The 21,635-nt window shown below is 47.2% G+C and overlaps 1 protein-coding gene across 6 annotated transcripts in view; it reads right to left on the reverse strand.

Moving 5' to 3' along the window:
* LOC125740677 (uncharacterized) overlaps nucleotides 1–21,635 on the reverse strand; it is a 140,601-nt gene that overhangs the window by 13,168 nt on the left and 105,798 nt on the right. For all 6 annotated transcript variants that reach the window (XM_049012153.1, XM_049012151.1, XM_049012152.1 and 3 more), the window contains one exon: nucleotides 17,937–18,039. In XM_049012153.1, the coding sequence (XP_048868110.1) occupies nucleotides 17,937–18,039 (103 nt within the window). The remainder of the gene's footprint in view (nucleotides 1–17,936; nucleotides 18,040–21,635) is intronic.

Genomic DNA, 21,635 nt, shown 5'->3' on the forward strand with positions numbered 1-21,635 from the left:
AATATTCTATATAAAATCTTAATGCAGCTAATAACATGCATGACGTACAGTCACTCAGGAAGGTATAAATCAATTAATCATCTCACAACAATCTGGAAGAAGACTGTCATGTTGATTTGTGTTTGTGATTAAACAGTGTGCATATACCAGTCAGCAGACATTACTTATATTAGTGCACTGAAAAAAACAGCAACCACATCCTGATTTTTAATTTTACAGTGAGTTAGACTAAGGGACAAGCAGGTATTTAGCTAATTAATGGACATGAAGTGGAGTAATGGTGCATAAATGTAACGGATATCAGGAAATGTGGCTATGGTTAAGCCATTTAATATAAAAAAATCACATTTAAAGTTTATATTTATCAGCCCCCAAGTCGTTTGATGGTGAATTTAACAGGCTATATTTTCACACACTTTAAAGATACCTACAAACATAGCCTAAATTGCGTATAAACTTGACATTAGATTATAACAGTCTTAATATAATTTGCAGTACCCTGTTAATCTTATATTGTGAAAAAGGGGATTTTTAGAATGTTGCCATAAGAGAAAGGCGATAATTTGAGATAATTAAACCACACCAACTGTTCTGTAGGGGTTTCTCAGTGTTTGGTTAATATCCGAATGTGCCCATTTTCCGGAGGGTTTGCACAATTGTATTGACGGCCGTCAAGCTGAGCGGGGCACTGTAATGGACACCCGGTACACTGGCCGTCAAACTGAGCGGGGCACTGTAATGGACACGCGGTACACTGGCCGTCAAACTGAGTGGGGCACAGTAATGGACACCCGCTACATTGGCCGTGAAGCTGGGCGGGACACTGTAATAGACACCCGGTACACTGGCCATCAAACTGAGCGGGGCACTGTAATGGACACGCGGTACACTGGCCGTCAAACTGAGTGGGGCACAGTAATGGACACCCGCTACATTGGCCGTGAAGCTGGGCGGGACACTGTAATGGACACCCGGTACACTGGCCGTCAAACTGAGCGGGGCACTGTAATGGACACGCGGTACACTGGCCGTCAAACTGAGTGGGGCACAGTAATGGACACCCGCTACATTGGCCGTGAAGCTGGGCGGGACACTGTAATAGACACCCGGTACACTGGCCATCAAACTGAGCGTGGCACTGTAATGGACACCCGGTACAATGACCGTCAAGCTGAGCGTGGCACTGTAATGGACACCCGGTACACTGGCCGTCAAACTGAGCGGGGCACTGTAATGGACACCCGCTACATTGGCCGTGAAGCTGAGCGGGACACTGTAATAGACACCCGGTACACTAGCCGTCAAGCTGAGCGGGGCACTGTAATGGACACCCGGTACACTGGCCGTCAAGCTGAGCGGGGCACTGTAATGGACACCCGGTACACTGGCCGTCAAGCTGAGCGGGGCACTGTAATGGACACCCGGTACACTGGCCGTCAAGCTGAGCGGGGCACTGTAATGGACACCCGCTAAATTGGCCGTCAAGCTGAGCGGGGCACTGTAATGGACACCCGGTACACTGGCCGTCAAGCTGAGCGCTGTTGGAGGTCCCTGGCTGCAGCCTCCTGATGGGATGTCCATCCTCTGTGGTGAAGGGCGGTGCCTCTCAGGGCTCATCCTGGCTGTGGCCGAATTGTCGACTGGTAACTAAGTATGATAGTTGATAAATGTATGATAGAAGTATGATATAAAACCTGTGGATTACTGTGTGGGGGGGGACCACAGGGCATCTGCTGGACCAGGCCCCCGTGCGGCTCCTACTCCCATCTCAAACACGTCCACGGGGATGACAAAGGAGAAGGCACGGAGCCTGAACGTTATGGAGAGTCAACTCCAGCCATACTTGGATGATAAGCAGATGAGTTCTTCTTCCCAATGGTGCCTCTTTTTAGGGGCTTATAATGCTAATCTTTCCAGCTAAATCTCATTCTCACAAAGACCTTTCTCTCATGGACTGCTGTTTCAGCCAGTCAATACGCTGTTCCCAAAGCATATTCACAGATAACCTCAATAATGATAAAAAAATGAAGAACATTACAACCAAACCTAATCAAACCAAAGTAAGACAGTCAATGCTGAAAGAGCACCGGCAGCCAGGGTCAAAAACATTTGACCAGGCTGTTGTCTCTGTGCCTTGTAAGGTACATGCTATTGTTAACATGCAACTTTAGCTTACGGTGCCCCCTAGTCCAGTATAGCCCCCGCTACCTGGGCCCCAAAGACAAAATTACACAGTGACTCATGACAACTCAGTCCATTGATTTTTAAATTAACAGCAAAAGGACAGACCCACCTGTGATTTTTTTTACACCTACAAAGAATAGGCAGCTTGGGGGTCATGAAGCATTTGCTTTTTCCCCTTAATCGCATGTTTTGCTGCAGTCCCAGAGGGGACACACAGGATGGAGAGACGGTGTAAACACTCGCACATGCACCTCTGCATGCATGTTAACAAGCAAGAGACTGACGCACATGGGCGTGTTCCTCGGTCGGCATACCGTAAAAGGCCCCGCTCCCTTAAGTGGGGTGGGGGTTACTGCCACAAGGGGTCAGCAGTAGCATCGATCAGTTCCCTCACCTCTGAGCAGGAAGGCGGCTCCGAGTTTCCAAAGGCTGAGGAGTGAGTCGGCTTCCGGTGTTTGGCCTTGGGCAAAGCCGTGGATCGCGCAAGAGCCCTGCCTGAATCCTTTCTGAGGTGCTGGAACTTAATTAACCAGAGACAAAGCAAAGCGGAGGAGAAAGAGCAGGGTGGGGGCTGGGGGGGGGCTCCAAACGTGGTCCAGACAGTCTGAGCCTGCTCTCACTGCCACCAATGTGCTCCTCGGGTAGAGAATTAATTCTGAGCATCAAAACCCAAGACAGAGGTTGATTCTCTCTGTGCCGGGCGCTTACGACAGTCCAGAAATGGAGAAAAGAAATGACCTTTTTTACCTTCAAGACTTCAAAAAGAAGAAAGAAAAATCACGTAAAAAGAACGTTAAACGTCCCTGTCACGGAAATCAACTGATCTTGAAAGGAAAGCCATAAGGCACACAGCACTTGTAAAGCCGCAGGAAAGAGGCAGGAGGGGGTGCTGGGAATGTGGGAGAGTCATGACCCGCAGTGCTTTGCTTCAGTAGCACTGTACATGCCAGTGGCCAGTGGCAACTGCCAGTGTGTGTACAGTGAAGTACCCACACCAGACTTACTAAAACTTAATCGTTACATTCATATTCCTTTTTATGTAACAAATGCATTTAATGTAGTTTTGCTGACTTTTATTAACACAGAAGTAATAGCACGTCACAGGCTGAAGCGGTTTAAGGTCATTTGAAGTATCTTTCTGAGGGACACAATTGAAAAGCTTATTTTGTAAGCGGTAACCTCCTTTTAAGGTACTTAAACAGACTGACGCCGTCTAGTGCCACGGCGGTTAAAAGCCACAGAATGTACCAGAAGTCGTAACCTTCTGCCCGAAGCAGATTTGATTATAAAAATCACTTCAACCCCCACCCACCAGAAATTACTCAGAGTGACTCCGCATCGCGGCGTAACCATGAAGCCACAACCCCAATTAGATGAAACGCCAATGATGTGGACCCCCCCACCCGCTCCCCCCAGGACAACAACCCTGATCAGGGACCCGGATCGCAGCCAAGTCTGTCTGCTGCCCTCGCCAGACTGAGCCTGGGGTGGGGGGTGGGGCGTAGCTCCAGGGACCCGGCTCAACGCGAGGGGCCGAGTGGCAGCCCAGCCATGGTGAGAAAATCTGCTTTAACAAGATTAGGGTAATAGCATGGGGACTGTCTGCAAAGGGGGGACAAAACTCCTCCTAGCCGCCCATAAAACATCCAATTAATGAAGGAAGCCTTCAGCAGACAGCCGGCCGCATGCACACCCGCCATCCCGGCAGGAGAGAGTCGGAAAAGAAGGACCCGGCATCATGGCGTGACTCGCTCCGGTGGCACCTGGCTGCTTGCGTAGGGTTTTCGGGAACAAAGCGAGACATGAAGTATAGATAAGGGAGCTCCGCGTGATGCTGGGGGGTATCCCCGACACATGCTCCAGGGGCACCCAGAACGGCAATCTACCAGGCCCCTGACAAAGGGAGAGCTGCGTAGGGCTCACACACCGAGGGGGGGCTCTGACATCCAATCAGGCTGCTGATGGGAAAGCCGCCGCACTTGGGGTGCGGTTGGGGGGCTTCGGCAACCTCAAGCAAGCAGATTAACGACATGGGACCGGAAAGTTTGGAGGGATTTGCACAAAGGGCACGACCCAACTGCCTGGTAACCATGGCGATCTAATCCTTTGAGCGGAAGCTAAGGTAATGCGGATGGCCAAGGCTGGAGTTTGCCGTCAGGACCATCGAAGCCAAGGAGTGCGCCAATACTGCGCCACCATTTTCAAGTACTTGACGGTCCCCATTTCCCTCATTGGCATTCCTGAAGTGAGGGAGACGAAGGCCCCTTTGAAGCTCAGCGCTCTGTGATGTCATAATGGAGCCCCGCATTCTGAGGAACAGGAGTCTTAGCAGAACTCACACTTCCTCCCCATGCGCTACATTGCTGTGGGGCTTGACAGGCCGCAAGCCCTCCTCCCCACGGAGCCAGTCGTCGGCTGAAAATGACAGTGTAATGACGCTGCTCGTCCACTTTTGGTTTTGCCTCTCAAATTGGCTCTCAACGGATTTTAAACCTCCAGCAGATCATAGATTACATCTTTCTATTTTTTTCCTTTTCTCTGAAACTAGGAAGCCGCCCTTGCCTAAATTCTGCCCCCCCTGGGGTGGTCTAGAAGATTTTCAATCGATGCCACCACTGGAGAACCCTTTGCGTAGGAGGATTACCGCCAGCCAATCAAGAAGAAAGGGGAGCTTGCTAGTCCATCAGATGGGATCGGCGGTGGGCTGACGGAGATTTGAACGGCATATGGAGACGAGACTGTGACCTGCTGCTGTTGTCAGGGCAACCTCTCTATTGCCAAATATTGTGGCAGAAGTTCCAATAACGAACGTATTGTTTGGTGTTTAGCTACCGTGCCCCCGGAGAGCACTGTTCCAGCCCTGAGGTCATTTCCGAAGGCATGGGGCCTCATCAGCACGGCTCGCTGATGAACTCGTACGAGCCGGTCTCTCATTTACACCTGCTCTCACAATCTGACTCGTCTGATTTTCTGACTGTAGCTGTCCATGGTGCTGAAGCCTGATCACACCAGCGGAGAGACGGAGAGCATCACATAAATAATATTATATTACACATTAGACACTCAGCAAAACAGGAATCGGCAGAACTGCCAAGGAAGTGGGCCGAGGGCCAAGGATCTGACAGGGGCCTGATCTTGTACCCTTGAGTAAGGCACCAGAAGTAAATGACTTGAGAAAAACATGCACTTGTACCGGTATGCAAAAGTGCATCAGTTCTGAGTATAAAAATGAGTTTCAGGCAGGGCTTTTTTCAGACATACGGAATGTGTCTGTGAGCACCTGAGACCGGCTTAACGTCAGCCTCTGTGAGCACGTGGATGTGATCGACGGTTTGGAGCCACACTGTCACGCTCCCAGTCCACGTCTGTGGTTTTCTGGCTGCCATATAACGACAAACAGCAGCTGTCTTCCTCGGACGCTGACAAAGCCTGGACAGAGAGCCCAGACGGATCAAAAGGTTCTGTTCTCCCCGCCGACCAGACGTGGCGGCCGACCAGACATGGCGGCCTCCCGACGGCTGACCCTGATAAGGTCACGACACACTGCCTCCTGCTGGACAATGCCATCCAGCCACACTGTGAGAATTCAGTTGCAGAAGGGAATGGAGATGGATGGGAGTGAGAGCGACAGGAAGCGGGCAACAGGGATCTGGGTATGAGAGAGATATGCAGTCACAGTCAGCAACTGCAAAGTGATCGCCGATGCTGGAATGAATGAAATTGAAATCAAATACGACATACTGCACCGTTTGCACGGTCGGGATTGAAATAAATTACTCTGCTGTAATAAAACGCACACTGGAAGGTAGGAGGTAACCTCGTCCTTAAGTTCGTCTCTAACGAATAAAGCCGGAGCACCGCCAAATTAAAGCAGTCCATTGTATTTGCGGCTGCCGGCTTAATAAAAAAGGGTAAACTCCACCCAAAAAGGAAAGGGGAACAGTGGGAGCTCTGCATGACACTGGTCGGGCTAGGGACTGATATTTCATTCTGGACGGATCTCATCACGGAAAGCAGCATCAGTCTTCATTTACTGTCGGGAGGGGTTAAAGACAGATAAGGGGGGAGGAGAGAATGATGGTGATAAGGATTGAGGGAGCGAGGGAGGCACAGAGAAATGGAAATGAAAAACAAAGATAAACAAAATGAGAGAGAGATCGACAGACAGACGGAAAGACAGGGAAAAAAGGGTGGATCCCGCTGACAGTGCTTTGTCTGGGCCACGTCTTACCCTCAAAGAATCTCCTCTCCCGTGCTTCAGTTGCGTGTTTACTAATTGCTGGTTATGATTAATATGCTAATTGCCTCACACATGCCAGTGCCAGGCACTCGGTCAAAGGAACTTTGATTATTTTCTTTTATATGAATTCGAATGAAAGTGAGCGACGAAAACAACGCAGGCGATGTCACACACTGTCAAAATTTCAGGCAGAGATGCTGGAGAATGGCGTGACGCAGGCAAACAGCGAGAGAGATCAGCAGATAAGCAGGACCAAATAAAGGAAAGAGACTGCATTTCAGCCTCTGTCAGAGCTTCACTTATTTATTAATTTCTGTGCTGGTCTTTGGAAACACTGCGGCTGCCTTCTGCCCTTCAAACGGTGCCCACTTTAAATCTGCGTGAAATGGAAATACAGACAGGCAGAGAGGATGTGACATGGGGGGTTCTGCCCTTTAAACAGAGAGACAGAGGGAGACAGACAGGATGTGGCATGTGGAGATCTGCCCTTTAAATGGAGAGACAGAGGCAGACAGGAGTTAACATGGGGGTTCTGCCCTTTAAACAGAGAGACAGAGAGAGACAGACAGGATGTGATATGTGGAGATCTGCCCTTTAAATGGAGAGACAGAGGCAGACAGGAGGTAACATGGGGGTTCTGCCCTTTAAACAGTGAGACAGAGAGAGACAGACAGGATGTGATATGTGGAGATCTGCCCTTTAAATGAAGAGACAGAGGCAGACAGGAGTTAACATGGGGGTTCTGCCCTTTAAACAGTGAGACAGAGAGAGACAGACAGGATGTGATATGTGGAGATCTGCCCTTTAAATGGAGAGACAGAGGCAGACAGGAGTTAACATGGGGGTTCTGCCCTTTAAACAGTGAGACAGAGAGAGACAGACAGGATGTGATATGTGGAGATCTGCCCTTTAAATGGAGAGACAGAGGCAGACAGGTGGTAACATGGGGGTTCTGCCCTTTAAACAGTGAGACAGAGAGAGACAGACAGGATGTGATATGTGGCGATCTGCCCTTTAAATGGAGAGACAGAGGCAGACAGGAGTTAACATGGGGGTTCTGCCCTTTAAACAGTGAGACAGAGAGAGACAGACAGGATGTGATATGTGGAGATCTGCCCTTTAAATGGAGAGACAGAGGCAGACAGGAGGTAACATGGGGGTTCTGCCCTTTAAACAGTGAGACAGAGAGAGACAGACAGGATGTGATATGTGGAGATCTGCCCTTTAAATGGAGAGACAGAGGCAGACAGGAGTTAACATGGGGGTTCTGCCCTTTAAACAGTGAGACAGAGAGAGACAGACAGGATGTTATATGTGGAGATCTGCCCTTTAAATGGAGAGACAGAGGCAGACAGGTGGTAACATGGGGGTTCTGCCCTTTAAACAGTGAGACAGAGAGAGACAGACAGGATGTTATGTGTGGAGATCTACCCTTTAAATGGAGAGACAGAGGCAGACACGTGGTAACACGGGGAGTTCTGCCCTTTAAATGGAGAGACAGACATAAAGAGGCAGACAGGATATGACATGGGGGGTCAGTCCTTTAAACATAGAGACACAGAGAAAGACAGGCAGACAGGAAGTGACCCTGAACAGTACTGAGAGACTGAGAGAGATGGAGAGGAGTCATTTATAAAGGGTAAATGTATGCTGAACACTCTTTCCATCTACCCACATTACACCTGTCCCAGCACCCTTTCTATTTACTCAGCTCTATGTCCAGTACTGTGCTCAGTGCGCACACATGCACACGCACGATCACTCAACACTCACTGTTCACACTTCTGACTTTGGGAGGTGGATTGTTTACAAGCTCCTCAGGCAAAAAGGTCAGAATAGATACGTCCATTAACTGAGCAATAATTAATCAACATACTTCTTGTGTTATTTATATGATAATTTGTTACATTAGAGAGCAAAATGCCACTATAGACCAAAGCAAATAAGCTGACATAAAGCAATCAGATCAAGCCAGATGAATATATTTGTCTTGATTCATTTTGTGTAACAATCGATACACAGACTATGCAAACTGGCCACGAGCTGAGGCCACGCACCGGCAGAGAGTGATCACCTCCCCTAACTGGGCTATTACCGCAGATCCGCAATCGCTCGCCGGTCCTGAGAGCAGCGGCAGCGGAGGCGGCTGTGTTCCGATCCGTCGTGTTTTCGTTTCACCACGAAGGCCAGAAATCCAGGGAGATTTCTAAGTGGAGGGGGAGGCTACTGGTTGGGGGGGGCGTGACGAGCGCATCATCATCATCATCTAATCAAATATCAGGTCCAGCCTCAGACAGCTTCTGGTGCATGATATAATACCAAAAAAACAACACCACAACCTTAATGGTTTCTTCACCTACAATCAGATTACTGGGACCTGCTGAGCTACAAAGTATGGAGGAAAATCCTACGATTCCGGGTGGTAAACATTACGGCCCGCCATGACTATGAACCTGTCCAGCCCTCTGTCCAGCAGTACAGGGCTCCTGGTCATGTCCTGCATCACCATACACTGCTGTTTGTAACCGGGGGCCATATGGCGGACTCTGAAGACCCACAACCTCGTCCCGTCAGCCGGGGAAATGACTGTGAACTCTGAGACCCCAACATGCAAGCTGACCTAAGCTGAGGCGCTTACAATAAGCTTAAAATAAAACACACCTAATGAAACCCCAAGGGTCACCGTGCGTTTTACATATGGAGAAATATTTCAAAAGCTGAGAAAAATAGCTTAAAATGCAAATGTATCGCAGCAGCCGGAATGAAATGCATGTACATCTGATTTCCAAACAGTATCCGTGCCTGGGAGCTGAAGGACTGCGGACATCGTGATCGGCACCCATTGGGCGTTTTGCAGAGCAAAGAGAAAAATATACTAATTTCCAACAGAAAGACAGAACAGTTGAGTTGTGTTCCATCTAATGTCAATTTATCACCTGCTTTTATTTATCTTGTAAAAAGGTTACGGGATGTTTGGGTGAAAATCTTCAGACGGTTCCCGCCAGACGTTGAAATTGTTTCGAACCTCACCGAACTACAATCACCAGTGGAGAGATTCATCAGAAATATTGCAATTTTTTTAATGCCATTCCTATCTCCTACATGCTCAATACGCACTTTCCTCCGGCGCTGATGAATTGTGTCGACTGTGTGCGCCTGTCCAAATCCTCCCTCTCGGAAATTAGGAACACACACTGCTGTCGCAATTAAGGACCGCCCACTCATCTAAACACTGTGGGTTCTGGCCTTTAAGAGGGATCTGCAGTGCTTCAGCTGGGCAAACAAGGTGTTTTACTAGGGTAAAAAAAAAACCCACACAAACAGAAAAACATGAGGCTTCCAGCGTTGCTGGTGCTGGGAACCATAATAACCATCACAGGCTGGAAATGGATTTGCGTTAATGCACCAAACCTCTGTTTCACGGGAGAAACAAACCAGTAACAACTGTACTGGACTGTACTGGTTATTTATGCCTCACTTGGTTCTCATCTCATCATATCAAAATTATTTCTGTATGTTTATTTCAATTAAATGACCTATGAAGCCAGATTCCGACAACAGAAACACAGTATGATTTATAATCTGCAATCTGGTTGGGCAAAGCATAACCATTAAACTCGAACATTTTATTATTATGCCATTTCTTAAAGTGTATGAAAGTGTATAAAGCAGAGACATGGCTTGTTGGAAAGACAGAGGGCCGGAGATTTCAGAAAAAGCTTATTATTTAATCGGGAACACTTTTACTGAAGAACTTGTAAATCACTTCCAACTCAAAAACACATTAGTAAGCACACTTGAAATTAGTTACCGCTATGCCTTAAAGGTCTGCTACTTAGCTGTTAATAAACAGTTACTAATCATTCGATAATATATTAGTAAATAAAAAGACTCACTTGCAATCAAATTTATAAATGTAGTACACAGACATCTTACTACTGTCTCACAAAGTATGTACTGAAGAGCTTGTAAATGTTCAATTATAACTCATTTCTACTTCATATTTGCAAGCGATTTACTGACGGTATTGTAAATTTCAGGAGCAAGATAAGATTATGATTGCAATACATCTCTAAATGTGACTAAGTGAATCCTTTTATTTATTAATATACTGTATTATCAAATGATTAGAAATAGCTTATTAATAGTTAAGCAGCAGATCTCGAACTATAGCGTTAGCAAATAATGTCATTTGGAGTTATTAAATGAAACACTTTTATAGTGGCCGAATGAGAGCGGTGGTGCTGGCAGTTCGCAAGCATCTGTTATTGTGGGTTATGGCTACAGATAAAGGAAAATTTGGGCCAGAAAGGAGAGATTAGAAGCAAGAAAGGAGCTTTCGGTGAAGAAGGGTGAACAACGACACCGGCAGCTTTATTTAAACTGATAATGGATGTTTTATTACAGCATTTACTTTTATGGGGTAAGGGCGAGTCAACCTCTGCTGTTCCTCGCTTTTGCGAAGTCTCAAGTACAATGAAAAGAACACATCCAGTTCCATCGTTAAAAAAAGAAGAGGTTTATTTTAAAATAAAATAAGTTTCTTTAATGAAAATATGATAGGAGGCTGAATTATTGGCCAGGGCAGAAATGTTATTTTTATAACTAAAAGCCAATGTGGAATCCGAGGATTTAAAACATCTGATGATATCTGATGTTACGTTAATTTTCTTTGGAAGAGCGATTCCACGAGTATTAAAATGCTTAATGTTCTAGAGAACGGGATCTACAGGAGGTTTAAGTCTGCTTTGCAGACCAACTCTGTTACTCTGTTTCCTGCCAACTTCATAAATACTACAACAGATCAAAATAAAATGTGTTAATTTACTTAAAAACTGCCAAAAGCAGAAATATATTGAGGGTTGTAGCTTGCAAACGCAGGTGTCTGGGCACTTGTGTGTTCTGCAGGCTCAAAGAAAAGCTAACTACGGGTCAAAAGCCAATGCTGACACCATCAGTGAAATTCACGCTAAGATGAATTAGCGACAGATTATCCATAACAGGTGTTTTCCCTGGAAAGCTGTACCCAGACGGCGAGTGTCTCCGAAAAATTCATTCACGAAAAAATAAACCCACACTTCAGTTAAATTCACTGTACCTTCACAGTGCATCCATCCGGCACAGAGAAACCTGCAGGGGTTCAAGGCAGCTATTGTGCTAATGTGCTAACATTAATGTGCCATCGTTTAACACAGTTCAGAGGAAAAACAACAGCACACAAACAGACGGAAATCCGCCTGCCGTAGAGGAACGCAGGCAGACACCTCAGTACTGAATTCAAGAAGCCTGTTCCCTGTCATCCTGCATTAACAGCATCCACATAAAACCCATACCGTCATATCACAAGTGATTCTCGTGTGTGACATCTCATTGCTGACACTCTGTATAAATGTGTGTGTGTGTATCACAGACAAAAAAAATCTAAACATGTCTTGGAAGAATTTTTGTGTTTTAATTCTAGGTATAGTATAGACTTTAATATTTCTTGCGTTCGCATATTCTGTGTGTCACACGACAAATGCAACATATGCCTAAGAGGGGACACAGTTTAGGGTAAGTTAAGGGGTAATGAGTTGTGAAAAGGGGCAGTTCCAGGGTAACATAGGGGAGAAAGCCAGCGCCCCCTTCAGGGGGCGACGATCACACCATCCGGGGCTAATGTCAAACACGTGCCGTAATCCGCAGGGGCGTGGAGGCCAATATGCCTCAGCAGCTGCGACAATGCGCCGGGCGGCTCCAAAGGCTGCGTCGAGCGCTAATTACCTCCCTGTGCTGCAAATGCCGCAAATTATTTGGTTCCCGGTCTAACTAACCGCACAGTGCTCAGGATCAAAGCAGCCGTCAGCTATTCTAGTCCAGGATAAGCTCCGCGTCTGCCAGCTCATGCATATTCATGAGACAAGAAGCACCACAAAGGTCTTGACTAAATTAACCCCCCCCCCTCCAAAAAAAAAAAAAAAAAGAATCACAGAGGGAACAGCACCATTGCTTGCCTCATATGGGAGATGTGAGATCAGGCTTCAACAGTACCCTACCCTGCAAACTCATCTCAGAAAGGATCTCACCGCGATCCTCTGAACACGTGACAACAAAATATGAAACTTGAAGCGTTGAGAAGTGAACGTCACTTCCGGCAAGGGCAGGATCCCTGGGGAGGTGATGGGGAGCCTGTGCTTCATCAAGAGTCAAAGTCGCATCAGATGGTGAATATTTTTGGGCTTCAGTTTACCGAACATGGGAGAAGCAAGAAGATTAATCTTCGTGTGGTGGTCTATTGATCTCCGGGCGTATGCGATAAATCTGTACAGGGTTTCTGTAAGACATCTGGGGTGCTCCTGCTGTTCTTTCTCTTGTAAACTTCAGTACAGAGTGTGCATCATGCCACAAACATTCACATATTAACGCATGAAGGGCTCAGCAAGATTATGCTGTCCTTCATGGGGAAAAAGGGAAACAAGGCAGTAAAATACGAAGAAAAAAGAAAAATAGAGAACAAACAAGCTGTTTAGCAGCAGATCCTCCCATGCAGCGTTTAAATCGTTAAATGGGCCCGCATAACCTTCACACTGCGCCCGCATAGAAAATGTGCATTTTCATTAAGAGCGGCAAGGTCTCCAAGCTACCAGCCAAGGTAACGGCAGCCTTCATTTCTGCTCCACCTTTCTGGTAAAATCTTTCTGGGATGGTGAAAGGTGCTTGAGACTGGCATCACATATTATAGCTGTTTGCGTTTGATCCTGAAACTAAAACCGTTTTACATTTGCGTTCTGGATTTTACCAGAAACACGCATGGCCCAGCGAACTTAATGGAGGGAGGGGATTACAAAAAAAAAGTTGAGGGTGCTCGAAACACTCTTGAAACATTAGCTTGGAAAGAAACAGTTGGCTCTTTGTTATGCTAAAGAGCGGGATGACCTTTGCTCTGAGCGATCATTGAGAAAACTCCCCATTGTTTATTGTCGCGTACATTTGCAGGGCCTGTAATACCTGACCAGGAGGAGATGGGCACAGGCGAGAGAGGGGAGGGCTAACGCAGTGCCACGATATGAAACGACGCCCTTTAAGAACAAGCGCGCCCTCGCAGCCTGCACTCTGCATAAACGCATCCATATTGCAGCGGACGTCGCAAACATTACATCAGCCGCGGCTCAGGAGCACCGGCTGCACGCTCCCGCTCAGACTCACGCTCACGCTCGCACCCGCGCCGCATGCACCCAGCCGACTCGCCGGCCGCCGCATTAAACCACATTCCTGGAATGTCGATTTATTCACATGCTTTAATTAGTCGATTACACTCACGCTGGCACTGGGCTACAGTATCGCAGCGATGATTTCAAGCCTGGGAAAAAAAAGCATGATAAAACATTTAAAGAATACTGAGACACAAAGCAACCAGCCGTCTTCTGCTCAACAGGGGGACTCGGGAGTTTATAACTGTAATAAATATTGTGTTGTCACTTTGGAGGGACTGTGTAGGCCCTGGGACACGTAAAGATCCACAGAAATTCAATTGCCACCGAAAACTTTTTTCCCCCCTCTCTCCAGTTTAATAAAAAACATCAGTTTCTGGTGACTTCCGAGCTTCAAAGCCATCGTGAGATCTTCGGTCCGGACATGAATTTTGTTCCTTTGGGTTTTTTTTTTTTTTTTTTAGGGTGGAGGTTCGATAGAAAATACAGAATCTTGTCTCGGTTTCTTCTGTCGATAATTAAATCCGCTCCCCGAAGCTAAAACCTCCAGGTTTCTGTAACGCGGAGGACGGTGCCATCGCAGTTACTCAAGCCCCTGTAATAAAGAGACTCCACATTAGGCCCAGAAGAACAATTTATCGCCATGGAGATGTTAATACCCAGCACCCGCTTTAATTAAAGCTTTTAGGAGTGCGCCTGCACTCCCTCAAAGTTACTCCGTGGAAATTTACAATATCTCCCTCCGCAGAACCTCACACTTAGCCCATTAGGAGCCCCACAAGACACCGGTGACGATGCTGCATTTTCACCAGGGCGACATTCGGGGTTAGGAGTTGGAGCTTTGGGCCGGGGCCACCCCCCTCCCCCACAAGCAGCCTGTGTCACGACTACTCATCTTTTCCCCCTGCTCACACCAGTGTCACGCACTGGGGGTGGGGGGTGGGGCGAGCGTGACTTTCTGCTGTTTTATTCTTAAGTAAAAACACTGAAAACTAAAAAATGAGCCGCTGACGATGTTGTGTGCAGTGAGTGGCACTGCAGTCCCTGGGTGGCGCCAGTGGCTTTACACTGGGAGCAATCTCCACCATCACTGCGGCACCCCTCTGATGAAGACTATCAGCGGCGGGAAGGCCAGGGAACAAGGGATGAAAGGAGAGCGACGGTCGCCACCATTGCTGGGCTGTATTTCGACCCTGACGGTGGGTTCGGAGAACACCAGCCTCCAAATGGAACTGTCGCCAAGGAAACCCGCGCCTCACTGAAGCGAACTGGGGGGGGGGCCAGGGGAGAACCCGAAAACATCAGAGAGCCGCGCCTGATCCCTTCGCAGTTGTCAGATGAGGAGTAGAGGCCCCATTTCAACACATGCGACGGAGATGTGATGACGAGTCATTAAAATGGAACGGCAATAAACAAGCGGCCAATGAAATGGCGAGACCCCCCCCCACGGAAATCCCAGGATGGCGGAGCACATAGCACACCATAACTGAGGGGGAGGATAAAACACGCAGAATAAAACAGAATAACAATGATTAGGACCCAATGAGAGAGTGACACAAACCCCCCTACTCCCTATCCCCCACCCCCCACAAAACATAAATAAATTGCCTATGAAAAGTATTGGTTGGGGTGGGGTGTTCCAAGGCTGGACTTCCTTCCAGGCACTGTCCATGTGTCAAAGATGGACAGGAGTCTCTGGGCGAGAACATGGGACACACATGAGCATTTACACATGGCACTAGGCTCAGGGCGATTTGCACAAACTCAGGATCCAATGACACATAAGCATCCCATGATCACATGACCATACACACAGCAGAACCTCATCGTTCAGAGCAACTCACAGCCACGCAACACTGCTGACTGAACAGGTGTCAGAGAGAAATGTAGAGCCTCCTTCCCAGAATGCAATGGGGCCCTTCACATACACTGGCTTTCTCTTAACAATAAATCTATAGCAATAAGAAACTAAACATTATCCTGATATTATATCCATGTTTTGGCTGGTGTTTTACTGCACAATAAACAAATTCACTGCACAGCTAAGTCAACAGCATTTGGATGCCAATGTCACACCCCCCTTGCAAACGTTACCTTGGCTGTTTGCAAGGGGGGTGTTTTAAGCAGCATGGAGACAGCCCAGTGTCAAGCTGGAGATCAGTAAGAACGCGCCCCCTACCCCCCCCAGAGAAAACCAAATACAAAACGGAAACAGGAGGAAGACAAGCAGGGGCACTGGATGCAGGGAGCTACAAGCGCAGACAGTCATGAGGAGGGTCATGATGTGCACAAGGAGGCACGTATTCTGCACGAGGAGGGGCGTGATGTACACAAGGAGGCACGTATTCTGCACGAGGAGGGGCGTGATGTGCACAAGGAGGCACGTATTCTTGCACGAGGAGGGGAGTGATGTGCACAAGGAGGCACGTATTCTGCACGAGGAGGGGCGTGATGTGCACAAGGAGGCACGTATTCTGCATGAGGAGGGGCGTGATGTGCACAAGGAGGCACGTATTCTGCACGAGGAGGGGAGTGATGTACACAAGGAGGCACGTATTCTGCATGAGGAGGGCCGTGATGTACACAAGGAGGCATGTATTCTGCACGAGGAGGGGAGTGATGTACACAAGGAGGCACGTATTCTGCATGAGGAGGGCCGTGGTGTACACAAGGAGGCACGTATTCTGCACGAGGAGGGGAGTGATGTACACAAGGAGGCACGTATTCTGCATGAGGAGGGCCGTGATGTACACAAGGAGGCACGTATTCTGCACGAGGAGGGGAGTGATGTACACAAGGAGGCACGTATTCTGCACGAGGAGGGGCGTGATGTACACAAGGAGGCACATATTCTGCATGAGGAGGGGCGTGATGTACACAAGGAGGCACATATTCTGCACGAGCAGGGGCGTGATGTGCACAAGGAGGCACATATTCTGCACGAGGAGGGGCGTGATGTGCACAAGGAGGCACGTATTCTGCACGAAGAGGGGCGTGATGTGCACAAGGAGGCATGTATTCTGCACGAGGAGGGATGTGATGTACACAAGGAGGCACATATTCTGCACGAGGAGGGGCGTGATGTGCACAAGGAGGCACGTATTCTGCACGAGGAGGGGCGTGATGTGCACAAGGAGGCACGTATTCTGCACGAGGAGGGGTGTGATGTACACAAGGAGGAACGTATTCTGCACGAGGAGGGGCGTGATGTGCACAAGGAGGCATGTATTCTGCATGAGGAGGGGCGTGATGTGCACAAGGAGGCACGTATTCTGCATGAGTAGGGGTGTGATGTGCACAAGGAGGCACGTATTCTGCACGAGTAGGGGTGTGTTCTGCACGAGGATGGACATGATGTGCACAATTAGGGCCATGTTCTGCTCATGGATGGGCGTTATGTGCACAATCAAGGGCTTATTCTGCATGGGGGCTTATTCCCCCCCCCCCCCCCCCAATAAATATATGAGAAGGGTGGTGGTGAATGAGGACCAGTTTCAAAGTTTAAAGGCCCCTTGAAGGTACTACAACTTTCATAGTCACCGCAGACATGAATTACGGTTGAGGCTAAAATGTAAAAAAAAAACTTCTCTTAATATGTTAAAAATTAAAATGGATCTTTTTAAATTGAATAAACTTTTATATATTATGATAAGACTACAGAAACATAGCAATTAAGGCGATTTATGCAAAAAATAATACATCAATATAACAGCGATGATAAAGATAACTATAGATTGGATTGTTATGTAGCACTGAAAGACAAGTCAGCTTTGGCAATGTCATGCAAGAAAACGTAATTTCAAAACAAAAAAACGTAAAGTTAGGTTATTTAAAACTGTTATAAAATATTTAACAACCCCCCCCCCCCCAACAAACTTCAACAATTATGCAGATGCAAACAACTAAACAATTGAACCATTCCTAAAAATACAAGCAAAGCATAATATAATATACATATACAATTATGAGTACTAACAAGCTTCTGATTACAACTTTGAATCCGAAAAGTGCAATAATTACCAATGCCAATCCCTATTTCCACTGAAAATGAAAAACACTGCAATAAAACGCTTTTTAGAAATTCCAGAAGTGACTGGACTGAACCTGCAAGGCAAATATCATATTTATTAGCTGGGCAGCAGATTTCATCGTTGTCAGTGCGTCCAAAGCCGCTTCAGCTCCAGTACTTATTCTCAAATCTGCACCAGAGTAGCTAAAACACGTTCTTTGGTGATACTCCTGTGCTGCTGAAAGACTCCAGCTGATCGATAAGTAAACAAACTCAGCCAGGGAACAGAAGCATGATGAGGGCATCGTCTTACCTGATGCACGGAGGCGAAATCGGCCACGGCATCCGGCGAGGGCCCCCTCCCGCCGCGGTCAGATCCGAGAGCCATCCGGCCCCCATCCTGACGGCCAAAGAGCCTGTGGAGGGGAGGGGCATGACACAGGATGTCAAGCTGACAGGGGATTGACAGGCGCTCCAGAGAGGCTCGGCCTACGAGTTGCCAGAAGCATTATGGGATTGTTGCTACGGTTTGTCTATATTCATACTGAAATATCCCCCTTCCCAGACAACAGCCCATAATATCACCTCTTCTCCGGACTACAAGCTTCCATGACTTTTGTCATGGCGGTATTTTATTGTACTGAGAATGGTTCCATCCTCATATACACTCTTCTAAGAGAAGAACCCAGGAACGATGGCGTATTTACTGTACTGGTAATATCCTTTGCCTCAGTCAAATAAGGCAATAAACAAACAATCAGACTCTTGGCGCTTCAACGCATTAAGATAGGAAAGTTACTTTCTCCAACTTCACGAAGCCCCTGCCTCTCAGCCCATAAGACGATCGCCCAGTCCAAAGATAAGCTTTACTACAGCATGGGTGACCAAGGCAAGCGGCGGGGTGTGAGGACTGCTAACGCGGGGGTAGGGGGGGACACTTGGACCCACTGGGTCGGACCACCAACATTACGGGGGGGGGGGGGATAATACAGCTGCCAGTTTATGGGGTGCTCCTGCCACCCCCCATTACAGACATCGTGTGGGTCATTCATTATCATGTTGAAACCGTCATTTTATTCTCTGCATTCTGTCTACTTCTCCAACTCAGGCTCCCGCTTCCTTCTCATCTTCACATCATAAAAGGCCACTGGACAATTATTGTCAACCTTAAAAAAAAATAAGGGGGGGGGGGGGGCACAGGCTTTTCGCTAATTAGCCTCCTTGCCTACAGACTTCTGGATTAGCCCAGGCCCATGTTAATAGAGATGAGGACCAAAAAGGAATTACTGTGCTTGGTGCTGGGGCTTGTTACCCCCCAACACCCTGTGAGGGGTGGTGTGTTTTTAAGAAAGGGCAGGGGGCGGGGGGCTGGGGGGGTGTGGAGAGTGACAGACCAACACCAAAGCTGGGGAGAATAGCCACATGCATTGTCTTCCCCCAATAGCTGGGCCGGCTGAATATTCTGTTTCCAGGGTGTCTGGAACAGGCCCCCTGCTCCCCATTCTCCGTGGCCCCTGAGGAAATGAAAGGCCCCAGAAGAAGAAAGGAGGAGTGGGGAGCTAAGGGGGGACTGGAGCCAGAGGCCAGATGCACATCTGCATTGTGGCCCCCTGTCCACCGGCGCCCCCACCACTCAAAGACTTTGATTAAAACTCATGGCTCATGGGGGTGACAGTGCTCGTAAATGACTGTGAGGATGCCTGGCCTTAACGCAGTAAGAAGACACAGCACCTCACACACTAATCCATACGAGATGTATGGTGAAGCATTTTTTTTTTGTGATATTTTTCCATGATGGTTTTGTCTGGTATTTAACCGTTTCTCCACTAAATATCCACGAAACAGTAGCTACGTCTAAATTCAAGTTAGCAAAAACTAAGCATACGAAGTACACGGACATACTTGAAAGCTGTCGCCATGGAGCCCATCCCCTCACGCCCGAATCAATCGGGAAGGTGTGGCCCGGTAAGAGCAGCCAGCAGACGCCTCCGGTGGGCCCCCGTGATCCTGTCACTTAGGGGTTCACTGGCCGCCGCTGTAAGAACACTCCGGAAAACCGCTGGGAGAGGTTCAGCTCCGAGCAGATCCCCGCCGAGCACACGGGCAGTCTCGCGACCCAAGCAGCCCCAATCATGCTGATCTCAGAAGCGGACAGCCGGCAGACAGCCAACAGCAGGTTTTTTTTTTTTAACCCCCCCTATGCCTCCCACCCCCCTCCATCCAGCTGAGGAGGCTTAGCATTTTCAAACGAATTACATGAAAAGATCTCGATGAATAGGAGATCGAGGTTAGTGTGAAATAACGTCCGCAATCAATTATGGGCCATGCACAATGGGTGCTTTCAGGGTCCTTACGGGGGTGTTCAAGAAAACTAAAAAAAAAAAAAAAAAAATCCCCACAAATAAGCCACCAAATATATGCAGAAATTCTGCCATTGGATCCTTGAGGAGCGAAGAAGGATAATGAAAATGGGGGTGGGGGGTGTGGGGGGTGTGGGTTGGGTGAGAGACAGGGATTGCCTGTTGTGACCTAAGAGACCGCTGTGTATTAGCGTATCGATAAAATTTATCAACATGAAATACGCTGTGCTGCACATTTTACAGACATCGACTGCGTCACCAAAGACACTTCGGTGAGAAGAGGAAGAAGGCAGATTACAGACATTTCGGTGCATTAATGGAAATTATCGCCTGCAGTTACGTTCCAAAAATTCAGTGCTTAAGGCACAACTGGAACAGTATTATTTAAGCTAGATAATTCAGCACAAATGCAGGTGAGGCTGAAAACTGAAACTCCGACTTTATGATTCCTTTTAGTCTCTACTGGGCAATTGTTAAAAATCCTCACATGCCATAAAACCATCAAATAATTTTACTCAAACATATGTTTCACGTTTTACTACTAGGCTATAAACGCACATTTAAAACACAACAGAGAATTGAACGGGATGAAGAATGGCGGATAGGGTTTTTGCTGCTGTACACTAATCACAAATATAATCATTTATAGATTCCTCACATAATGAGTCCTTTTCAGATGTCTTCAAGAAAAAGCCCCCCCAAAAAATGGGTCCCCATTGTCTTCAGGGTGGGGGGAGTGAAAAAGCCCCTTTCTAATGCCAAGTGAGACTTTTGTTCATCTGTCCAGATACAATTGTACTTGCGAATTTCCAATTCACACAGTCAAACGTACATTGAAACACACACACACACACACACACACGCACACAGCATTTCTCAAGGCTTTTCATGTAGCCGTTTTAACTACAGTAGCTACATTTTGCAATAAAAATAACTCATGGTATAACAATATTAACAAAAACATTACCTTTGTCTCAATTTGCTTCTCTTTCTGCAAGCAAAAATTCTTTAAATACATTAAGTAATCACACAGACGCCCAAATATCTCAAATAAAACATTTATCTTTTTTTTTACAAGCACTTGTAATTTAATTACTTTATTCCGAAAAGCAAAAAGGTAGGTGCAGAATTCCCATAAAATGCCCATATAATTATGAAGCTGGAAAAATATATGAGCCATAATAATTCCATAATGCCAATTCTTTAAAAAAAATTAATTAAATTTGAGGCATGATAACTACTTTCTTCCAAAAACTTCTTAAACAAGGCAGCGACCTACCGCTTGGATTCCCCCCACCCCCCAGGTTATTATTATTATTATTACTTTAAATATTTATCTGTCGATGTTTGACATATAGCCGTCTGCATGGTCGGGTATACGTGATGCAAGGGATGAAGCGCGAGCCGGGAGCAAGTAAGGGCGGGAGGTGCTCGCGCTCACTCCGGGCACGGAGGCGCGGCACCAAGGCGGCACCAAGGCGCCCATTCGGCCGACTGAGCGCTCCATATACCGTCCGACACACGCTGTGCGTCGTGTCATTTCATTATTACATGTATTTTAAATATTCAAAAAAAAAACAAAAAAAACCTTGGCCTATTTTGGAGGACAAAACGGTTACCATACGACCTACAAATGTTCTCGGAAAATAATA

Source organism: Brienomyrus brachyistius, chromosome 4 (assembly GCF_023856365.1).
Source record: "Brienomyrus brachyistius isolate T26 chromosome 4, BBRACH_0.4, whole genome shotgun sequence".
In the NCBI taxonomy this organism is placed as follows: Eukaryota; Metazoa; Chordata; class Actinopteri; order Osteoglossiformes; family Mormyridae; genus Brienomyrus; species Brienomyrus brachyistius.